General features: G+C 34.9%; 2 protein-coding genes across 2 annotated transcripts; both read right to left on the bottom strand.

The window, feature by feature from the left end:
• Positions 1-4: 4 nt before the first annotated feature.
• LOC148583838 (uncharacterized) lies at positions 5-2,010 on the bottom strand. Its single transcript, XM_088510785.1, has 5 exons — positions 1,830-2,010; positions 1,208-1,757; positions 842-1,037; positions 534-694; positions 5-437 (listed from the first exon to the last, which is right to left on the bottom strand). The coding sequence occupies exons 1-5, from the start codon at positions 2,008-2,010 to the stop codon at positions 5-7; spliced, it is 1,521 nt and encodes a 506-aa protein (XP_088366911.1).
• Positions 2,011-3,746: 1,736 nt separating this feature from the next.
• On the bottom strand, positions 3,747-11,035 carry LOC132190340 (ENTH/ANTH/VHS superfamily protein). The gene is made up of 15 exons (XM_059605300.2): positions 10,946-11,035; positions 10,783-10,852; positions 10,241-10,338; positions 9,209-9,347; positions 8,755-8,882; positions 8,374-8,466; positions 8,185-8,235; positions 7,313-7,378; positions 6,905-6,970; positions 6,693-6,773; positions 6,528-6,605; positions 4,959-5,129; positions 4,788-4,863; positions 4,289-4,404; positions 3,747-4,160 (listed from the first exon to the last, which is right to left on the bottom strand). The coding sequence occupies exons 1-15, from the start codon at positions 11,033-11,035 to the stop codon at positions 3,747-3,749; spliced, it is 1,737 nt and encodes a 578-aa protein (XP_059461283.2).
• Positions 11,036-11,428: the final 393 nt, after the last annotated feature.

The raw sequence follows: 11,428 nt of genomic DNA on the forward strand, positions 1-11,428 counted from the left end.
ACCTTTAAATGGAATTAATTCCAGCCATCGATAGAACTTGATCCCTCATGTCAGCTCCAGTGTTATGACTAAAGAAAAGGGAGGTCTTGCCTTTATTAAGCTTTTGGCCGAAAGCTTTCTCATAATCATCTAACACCTTTTGAATACAGAACCACTCGATAGTATCCACTTTGGAGAAAAGAAGACTATCGTTTGCAAAGAAAAGACGATTTAATCTCGTTCCTCCTTGTGTCAATGGGAACCCAGTAATACCCCCTACTCTTTCCATCTTATTAAGTCCTGTACTCAAACCTTTAGCACATAGGATGAAGAAGTATGGTGATAGCGGATCCCCTTGCCTCAACCCTCTTGAAGGAGTAATTTTTCCATAAGGTCTTCCATTAATAAAAACTGAGTAGGTCACCGTACGAACACATGTCATCAACATTTGAACCCACCTGTTGGCAAATCCAATTTTGCTAAGAACCATTTATAAGAATTCTCATTCAACTCTGTTGTATGCCTTACTCATATCCAGTTTTAGTGCCATATACCCCTCCCTTCCCTTCAGCCGTGTATCCATAGTGTGCAGTGCCTCAAAAGCAATTAGAATATTATCTGCAATCAACCTTCTTGGAATAAAGGCACTTTGATTGGGAGATATAATCTCCCCTAGCACCTTCCTTATATGATTTGCTAACACTTTTGCTATGAGCTTGTAAATAACATTACAAAGGCTAATAGGACGAAATTTAGTAATATGGGTGGGATTTTTTATTTTAGGAATCAAAGCAATGTAGGTTTCATTAATGTCAGTATTAAAAATACCCCCATTAAGAAAATCAAGCACAGCTGCACATACCTCATTCCGGACTGTACCCCAAGCTTTTTGATAAAAGCAAGCTGCAAGTCCATCAGGACCAGGGGACTTCAATGGATGCATCTGAGAGAGAGCAAACTCCACATCTTCTACAACAAAGGGTCGCAAGAGCAATCCATTCATCTCTAGAGTAACCCGAACCTCAAGTCCCTCCAAACAAGCATCTACTCCAATTGTGCTTCCAATTTGAAACAACTTATGATAAAAACTCACGAAAGCTTCACCAATTTCTTCTATTTGGACCACTCTCGATGTTCATCATCACAGACCTTTTTAATATGGTTAATCCTTCTCCGGTGACTCGCCCAAGCATGGAAAAATGGCTTATTTCTGTCCCCATTCTAGTACCAATATTGTTTTGCTCGTTGCTTCCATTTAATATCTTCATGTTCCAATAATTGGTCAATTTCTAATTCCAGCTGTTTTATTGCCTCATGATTCCCATCCCCTTTTCTTTGTTGTGATTGGGCCAATTGCTTTGTTTTCTCTTTCTCCAACTCCTTTACGTTCCCATATTTGCATGTACTCCATCCTTGAAGCCGCGATTGACACTGCTCAATGTTGCGTCTCACGCTCATCATTGCCCCACCTTGCATGCTCACTCCCTCCCAAGCATATTCAATTATCTTGCCACAATTTGGATCTAGCCACCATCTATCTTCAAACTTGAAGCCTTGTCGTCCATCCCTACAGTCCTGCTCATTCTTGTCAAAAATTATTAACAAAGGATTGTGGTCTGAAGCCCTGGCAGCAAGAACAACTACCTCCGCCTCTCTGTGGTGCTCACACCAAGTGCTAGTGGTTAAAGCTCTGTCTAATCTCACTTGTATAACTATACCATTAGTTCGTTTATTAGACCAAGGCCTACCCTCTATCACCCTTTTCTTATCATTGAAATCTGCAAACTCAAACACCCACACATTGTCCTACACTTCTTTGAACACCATCGACCCTACCGTGCACCATATACGTGATAAGACGCTCCTGAATGCCTCCTTATTCACTTTCTTCTCATCTCCAATTCTGCCCACTAAACATCTCACTCCTTTTTCTTTGTCTGTCGCTACTTCACCTTCAGAGATTGTGATGCCTAGTTTTTCCCCTCCTATGAGAGAGATCCTTCCACATAACGTCTCCAGATCGTCCCCCATACTCATTCTCCAAGCCCGTCACTTCACCCTGTCACCGGTAAAAGACTATTCCCTCAACCCTAGTTTCCTCCAAGAGAGAATGGACACCTTTTGTTATTATTTACAAGTTGATTGACTAATTTATATCTTTCATACATAAAGTAAATATTGTCATTAATGTTTCATACTCTTATTAAATATCATACTCACTTTTGATTACCCACGTTATAATTGAGGTAGTATTGATTGAATTACTTGATAGACTAATTTTGTCATTTATGAATCTATACAAATTAAATTCATTAATCTTGTATTCATAATTAATATATATACATAACTTTCAACCATTATTTATACCATTTATTTGACCAAGTTAACATGTAAAAGGCACATATTTTATAATCTTATTAAAAAACTAAGATGAATGAATCTCAGCTTTATACTTACATTATGTATACAAGTTCAATTCTTTGTCCATGAGCTTAATATTCATGGTACTATGGTAGTGGTATAACAGTTTACTAAATAACATTATTCTTTATGAAAATATTTTTACGAGTTTTGGCTTTTTTTGTTGAGTAAAACTAGTCTTGAGCTTGACTTGATTATTATTTTTTAAGACCAGTCAATCATTCCATTCCTCATTGATGAATATTTTGAACATTATGTTCGAACATTACAATATCAGAAACACATTGAGGGGCTTCCTCTATATGAATCACTTCATCAATAACTAGGAGTGTACTATTTGTTAGCTTATGAGTTGTTTCGTTCGCCTTTCGTCGAACATGAGAGACTCTCCATTGTAAAAGAGATTGCGGCACAATTCTAGCATTGCCAATTAATTAGCCATAGCAACACCAATTTTGTCCCTCCTTCCTTAAAGCTTGCACCACCTGTAACGCATCTTCTTCCAGCTTCACCTTATTCCACCTCATTTCTTTGACAAAAATAATTACCTGTAAAGCCGCAATGGATTTAGCGACAACTGGGTCAGTAATATTACATTTTAGGGATTGCAAGGTAGCCATCACCTCACTCATACACTCACATACAATCACTCTGATGCCCATCTTCTTATTGTGTTTATCTACCGCAGCATCCCAATTGACTTAATTATTTAATAAAGAGTAATGTTATTTAGTAGACTGTTATATAACTACTATATCACTAAAATGATATTGGCAATAAAAATCAATTCTTAATTTATTTTTTTTACAAGTGTTGATCCAATGACTGATTTTTACTGCGACACCATCAAGTTTTATGGTAGTCGTACACTAATATACTAAATAGCATTACTATTAAATAAATGAACATAAAAGAGTTCTTTTCATAACTGAATCCAAACTGTTTATGAATGGTTTAATTGTTTCCAGCCCTAAGGATATCTCTTGAGCTTGGTAATAGCAAGAAAAAGGTAACCTATTAACATTGTATTAATACTTGCCATACATGAACAGGCATTGAACACTTCAAAGACTCCAAGATGCAAAATTATCTTGAGATCAGAATTCTTTTCGGCAGGAATGCAAGTCAAGAAGCAATTATACAAACATGATAGATGACCAAACAATACATCCATTTTGCCTTAGATTCAATATCAAATAGTCCTTTGATACAGAAAAACATACATTTCACAATTTATGGAGCAAACAAAGAATGAGATTATCAAACTCCAAAACAATTAAAAGGATTCCCTACTCCTAAAATTAAAGAATGTAATAAAATTAATTAAAAAAAAAAAAACTAAACCTCTAAATCAGGTTGGGATTTCCCTGTTGTGGCATTGAACTTTGTGGGTGGCTAAGGAATGGATCTCCAAAGGGATTAGAAGAACTCATATGTTGTATCTGTTGTTGAGGAAATTGAGATTGTGGAGAATATTGGGATTGATACTGGAAAGGTACCACCATGGTGTTGAGTTGCTGTTGTTGAAACATCATTTGCTGCTGTTGGTTTTGCTGCTGTTGCTTAGCCATCATGTCCATCTGCACATTGGTTGGTGGTGCTATGTTGGTGGACATTATAAATGGATCCTGTCGTTGATCGAATGGATTTTGCACAGTCGTCCCGCCATATCCATACCCTGCATCCTGAAGTTGTATCTGTCTTCTGGCAGCTTCATCTTCATACAAGCTATCGAGTAATAGCTTGTCAAACCCGCCAGCCTTAATCAAAAAACCAAAATAAGGCACATCAGCCAATGTGAAATGAGTGTGAAATGGGGGTGGAGATCAAGTAGCATTACTCATAAGCAAATGATATTAAGATTTTGTTTCAAGCAAAGAATACAAACCAATTTGCTTTCCACCAACTGGCTAGGGTTGTTGCTTGGTGTTGTAACGAGAGATAGCTCCCATCCTGAAGTCCCACCGATATCTCTCAGACTACTATTAAATGAAGAATCATTTCCTGCATATTTCAAAAAATAGAATATCAAACAAACATGCACAGTCAAATTGAATTGTGGGAGTGACAGAAAAAAGAAAGAAAATTTTGAATTTTTGATAAGATGGTATCAATATGCCTGAATTAGAAAAAAGACCATGATAAAAGTTTGCCTTTGGAGATCTCTTCTACTGTGTAATTTCTTTAAAGCAAGTTACCATGTTTCTCCATCAGCTTTGTGCTTAAAAGGAAAATGGGCAACATTCATTCAAAAAGAGTGTTTTTTGATCACCATGCCTTTGCAGCACCAAACGAGGCCTCAAGCACACAATGAGTGCATTAACATTTATACCATACCAGGGACACATGCACCAAATATCTCAAGTATCAGAAACCATGCAACCTACCAGGTGGAACTATGGCAAGAGCCAAAGCATTGCCTTCCTCCAGTTCTGCAGCTCTTGGATTAATTTCATTTAGCCCCTGCCAAAAAAAAAATGGTGCAAAAAAATTAAAAAATAAGAAATTTACCAAATCAACAAAAACAAAAACATGAGGTACATATACAAACAACTCACCAGTAGATCCCTAGTATCTTCAGTTGATATCAATGGTGGAGGTTCCACCTCCTCTTCCTTAGGTTCCTCCGTAAGCGGTTTTTCCTCAGATTTTTCCTCTTGTTTTTCAGTTTCAGGAGGTTCTTCAGGTTCATCAGCTTTTATTGTCAACCTCTCTGTCTCTTGATACTCCTGATGTTAGAAAAATACATATATGAGAAACCAAATATAGACAATTCCCTATACCATACTATATCTTATATTAAATCAATTTGGACATGGTCAAAATGAATGGAGGATAACTAGGCTAAAAACAATTTTCCTTTTTCTTTTTAGAATTCCAACAAAGAACAAGAATTTTGAGAAAGAATATGGAAAACTCAGCGACTCTATAACTTTTTCTTATGCATTAATTAGGCTGAAAAGTGGAGACTTGAGTAAAATCTTAGAAAAATGGTCCAAGTAAATAAAAGATACAAATTGCTTAGGTTGCTGATATTCAGACTGAATTTTGTAATAGGAACAAATCCAAAATCCCTTATTATTAAGAGTATAAATACTAAAAATGTGAGCAACTAGCTCAGATAATGCAACATTAATCTATTTCCTGATAGATAGTAGTCAAATCATCAACTCATTTGATGCTAGGACTGAGTAAGAAAGGGCTTACAAACATCAAATTGCAACTGATTGAAACAAGCATTTAGGAGGAAGAAGGTAAAAAGAGCAATGTGAATGGTATCTGTTTCTTTGATTTTTTTTTCCCCTTTATAAATGTAGTCCTTTCCTACAACAGAGTAATATCAATGGTCTCAGGAGCACTAGAATGAGCTCCTCTCATACAAGATTGATGTATATATTACTTTGACTGAAATGAATCCAAATTGGCCATATTTATTATGTTGATGTTTGAATGTATAGAAGTTATTGAGAAAGCCAAAAACAACCAATGCAAAGTCGTAGAAATGTCAATCAGATAAGCCTGTACATCATCTCAAAACATGTATATATGACAAAAATTGCAGAACTGCATAACCATATATCACAGTAAATAGATTTAAGGCATTTTATGTTCAGCTTTACTCAAGTACTGTAACCAAATCCGGGTGATCATTGAAGAAAAGCATTTTTTTTCAATCTGATATTTGTGACTAAGGGCATGTTTGGGATTGCGTTAGAGAGCTTAAAAAGTACTTTTATAGTAGTTAAAAAGCCGTGCCAAATAAAAGTTGACTTATTTGATAAAAATTTTCAAAAAGTACATTTTTTTACTTTTTTATTCTAAAAATTGCCAAAAAACATTTTTTGACTTAAAATCTCTATTTCTTAAACGCAATCCCAAACAGGCTATAAGAATATTGTATCTTCTTTTCGACAGTAGAGAAGGCTTTCATTGTGCAAATTTTTTTAAGCAGGCTTCATATTGCTGCTTCTCTGCAGTGGGATAATAGACCAATGTATAAACATATACATATACATATACACATATATTGCTGCACAGGTACATGCCTGCATAGAGAAAAGCATACACATGGACTCAAGCATATAGATAAGTCAGAAAGCACTAGTCATATGAACACATTTTCTCACCAGTCTTTTATTTACAGAACCTGTCTGAGGTGCTTCTTTTATATACTCTTCCATTGTTGCAAGGAATGAAGGAGGTGGCTGCTTAGGGCGAAAAAAAAAAGCTTGTTAAAATAACATTCATTTTGCACCAAATTATATGTCATCTTTTTTAGGCAAAAAAGGAACCTGTCTCAATGTAGGAAACTGAAAGTTCCTAGCAAGATCCAAACCCTTGCAATAATCATATAAATCAGCAAGATTTTCTGCCTGTAGTACAAGAAAACTTAAAGGTTTCAGTTCAAAAGAATATCTATGATGTACACCCTCATTAAATACAGGAAGCAGTTCACTGGAATCAATACTGTCAAGAAAAAGTTCCAAAGAACATTGTAGTAAACCTGTTGGCCAGCTCTTTTGTAAATATTGAGAGCTTTAACAGCATCATGTCTTGACATATCAAAGAACTGCAGGAATGTGTCCGGTAAAGGTTATATTATAATTAAGGAACTAAAAAGTACATAATACAAGTGATTTTAGAACATGTAAAAAAACATGTTTGAAAAATAGAGCTTTTGAGTCAAAAAACGCTTTTTGGCAAAAGCTTCATTTTTAAGTTTTTGCTAAAAGTGCATTTTGACAATTTTTAGACTTTTTGAACTCTTAAAAGCGCTTTCAATTATTTTTACCAAACGGGTATTTTTTTTTTCAAACAGACTTTTTGAGTGTTAAACGCACTTTTAAGCCTTTCAAACGTATGCCAAAACAGATCCTTAGTCCAAACAACAATAATCATAATAAATTCCTACCATGTCCACGAGATTTATAATCCCATCATTGACTGCGCAGTATACCTTAAAGCTCTCTTTCAACACCTACATGAACAATGTGGTTGAAACTCAAAAGTTACAAACAACCATATATAATAACAAATGTGAAAAATTAGTACTTTTTAGAATAATGATTAAATTATTAAATTCATTTCTTCCTGTAAGCTTAAGTTTTTAGGATAAGTGGTGATTTAACATGGTATCAAAGTCAAATATCCTGAGTTCGAACCTTATCTCAGTTATTTACCCATATTTTAATTAAATATTTCAAGTGTTGGACATCACCAATTAAAAGAGAGTTTGAGCCCATACGTAAGGGGGAGTGTTAGAATAATGATTAAATAATTAAATTCATCTGCTTAAGCTTTTAGGACAAGTGATGATTTAACACTAATGTACCAAATGACATCAGTAAAAAAGAAAAAGAGAGACATTTTTGTTTAGTTATCTCTTCATTATGCGAGTGGAAAGATGAACAGATATGTAGGTATCTTTCTAGATAATTACCCACCCAAAAGTACCAGACAAGCATCGGTATCCAAAAGAAAGTAGCATTTAACTACTCTCTAAGGCAACAAGATCTCAAAATTAAAAACGAAGGAATGCACTGGTTAAAGTTGAAGGAATCATATAAAAAGGAACAAGATTTAGCGAACCAGTTTTTAAAATATTTTAAGATTTAGTCGAAAAACTAATAAAAAAAATACATGTATCCACAAACATATGCTGATCTGCACATATTTCTGCTAGAAAAAAAGAAGAAGAAAATCTCATTGCAATGCTAAGAAAACTTTGCTCAGCTATACGGCAAAAAGCACTACTTGAAATATATAAATGCATATCATGCATACCAGGGCCAAGGCGTACTGTATGAGATAATTGCTATAAGCTGCTCCTTCAGGCTGCAAAACTCAGAATATTAGAAAGGCCATCCTCCTAGGACATTAAAATGGCAACTAATCCAGTGGAAAGATGTCAAATTCAAAGGCTAAAGTTATGACCAACCAAATTGAAATCAGGTAATCCATATAAAATGTTACCTGGCAACCAATAAGGCGATATAGCAGCTGCTGCAATGCAGGTAGCTGCTCCAACAGCTCTTCACAAGCCAACATCCTTGTTCTACTATGTACCTACAAATTAATGATATCTATTGAATTTTAACCATGATATAATGGACTTAGAGCCTGTTTAGGATTGCGTTTGAAAAATAGAACTTTTAAGTCAAAAAACACTTATTGGCAAAAGCTTCATTTTTAAGCTTTTTAGACTCTTAAAAGCGCTTTCAATTTTTTTTATCAAACGGGTACTTTTTTTTTTTTAAACGGAATTTTTCAGTGTTAAATACACTTTTAGGCCTTTCAAACGCACACCCAAACAAGCCCTTAGAGTATGGTATAAAAATTATGCAAAGCACACACCTTGCTTGCTGCTGGTGATGACTTTGTCAAACGCTCTGACTCAATATCATATTTCAACACTCTAAAAGACTCAAGTCGTTCCTCTAGAAAGAGTGCATAAGTCCGAACCCATGCAGAACAATCCCAAGCTACGTACCAAGAGAAATTTGGTCTAAGAAAGAGATTTTACATAAAAAGGACAAAGTTTTTCTCCAAACTGGGTTGAAGGAATTTCCTTTAACTTAGTCTATAAAAGTGACATGTATCCATTTTTTTAATAACATTTGTGATATACATGAGTTTTTAATAAAATTTATTTCAACTTTGTTCCTGCTATTAAAAAAATATGTATATCTCACATGTTCAAGAGACACATGTCACTTTTATAAACTAGGTTGAAAGAAATTCTTCCAACCCAGTTTGGAGGACAACTTTGTCCACATAAAAATCTAATCACTGGGCAGAAGTAATTTACCAAGAGGGCTTGAATCATCTTTGAAGTTGGATATTTGGAGGATGTGTCCTCTGTATGAGTAATTTAGAAGCTCCTCTCTAAATGTAGGATCGCCCTCTCTCAATGTCCTGTGAATGACTATCAATGTCTTTATAGCAACCTGTAAGTAGAAGAACAGAATTTAGAAAACAACATTCCTACAAAAATTACTGCATTTTGGTAAATTATTGAATTTACCATGTTTGTAGCTATAGAATAAGAACACTCCTAACACTAATTTCTGCATCAAATGTCAACATATGGATGTCATAAAACATCTTTATGTTTTGCTACACGATTTAAATAATTTGTTAAATCCCCATTTATCTCAAAACCTAGAACACTCATGGGCTCGAACTCCCTCTTAATAAATGAGGGGGTGGGAGTCGGATAATTCGGTTACGAAAATGAGGTTTTCGCATTTCGCACCACTATTGTTGATAAAGTCGAAATTTTCACCGACTTATTCCGCCAACTTTTTGTTCCGTTAACGAATGGCGGTCGGTAATGTCGGTTTGATAATATCAATCGGTAATGGTGGTCGGTGTCGGTTAGTAGAAAAAGTCTACCGCCTACCGGGCATCGGTTAAGCGGTGTCGGTCGGTTCTCGATTGATAGGCGGTTAATTTGCCCACCCTAAGTGAGGCCAAACACGTCGATTATTTAATTGAAATGGGAGGTGAATGATGGAGACATAGTTTAAACTCAAAACCTCTAATTCTAATATCATATTAAATTATCATTTATCCCAAAAACTTAAGCTTATAAAAAATGATTGATTTAATCATTTAATTTATATTTTAACATAATTTTCTAAAACTAGAAACCCCTTGACCCCATGTTGTATAGTTCTATTGAAAAGCATCAATTACGAAATATTTTCAAAATTCTTTAGACATTCGAACTTCCCAACAATTCAAAATCCAATCAATATGTGTTCCAGAAACAAGCAATAAAGAAACTAAAAAAAAAATCGTTGAGAAAAGAATGAATACAAAGATGAAGAGGCATTACAATCCAATTTCTGGTCTTGGATAATCTCTTTGAAAGTGCTTGTATGCAGTAGGCCACATCGGCCCTTGGACGTACCACTGATGTTGCTGAAAAAATTTCTACAATGAAAAGAAAAAAACAAAGATCACAAACCCAGAAAACATTTCCCAAAAAGTTTAAGTTTGTAGAAAATGCTTGAATTTAACCATTTAATTTATATAACATTCTCTTTAATAAGTGAGGCTCAATAATTGAAAATAATGTTTGAAGTTAGGACCTTTGGATCAAATGCTAAATTAAATCACCATTTATTTCAAAAACTTTAACTTAAAGAAAATTGTTTAGTTGAATAATTTCATTTATATTTAACACAATCTGACACGCAAAGACCCAGCTTGAGATTTGAATCAAGAAATCATGGCAAAAATAGTATGAAAAAAAAACTCAAAACAAATTGTTATTTGGAGCATTGTTCTATACAGATCCAAATTCTCAATGATATCAAATTCTTACATGAAAATTCTATAAACAAATGAAAAGTTCAAAAGAAAAAGGCTCAGTACTTCTAACGTGACGCTCCTTAGGAGGGCACTCGACGTGATTGGTGGCCTTTACGACGGCAATGTCCAAATCCTTCCAACAAAGAAAACAAATTTTTATGTATAGAATTGAAAAAAAGAAAAAAAGAAAAAGGGAATCTATCAATGCATGTATTCAAGCGGGTACCTTGAATTCGCTGTTGACCTTGGCAAGGCCAACCTTGGTGGAATCCTTGAGAGCTCCATAGGCTTTCCGGAAGGTATCAAACGTCCCCATTTGCAATGGGATTATTTTGTTTCTAACCGGAGGAGAAGGGAGAGAGAAGGAAGAGATAGGTGTTCTTCTTCGTCGTAACCGTGTCGAGCCAACAACAAACAACCAATGACTCTCTCTTTCTCTCTCCGTCTCTCCAAAATGTGCGCAATGAATAGAAATGTGGTGTTTCGGTAGTTTTGTTTTTGTCCGAGGGGAGAAACGTTAAGTTTACTAAAGTTGGTTTTCAAATGATGTGTCATCCTCTCATAAGATGCTGACACATTTTTCAAAACAATAAAATTAATGGAATAGTAACACGTCACTTGAAAATCAACTTTTGATGAGAAAATATGGTAAGCTAGGTGTTGTATATTTTTATTTTATTTTTTTCTGTCAATAGAAAATGAGGGGTTC

The sequence above is a fragment of the Corylus avellana genome, chromosome 9 (genome assembly GCF_965113065.1).
Source record: "Corylus avellana chromosome 9, dhCorAvel1.hap1.2, whole genome shotgun sequence".
In the NCBI taxonomy this organism is placed as follows: domain Eukaryota; kingdom Viridiplantae; phylum Streptophyta; class Magnoliopsida; order Fagales; family Betulaceae; genus Corylus; species Corylus avellana.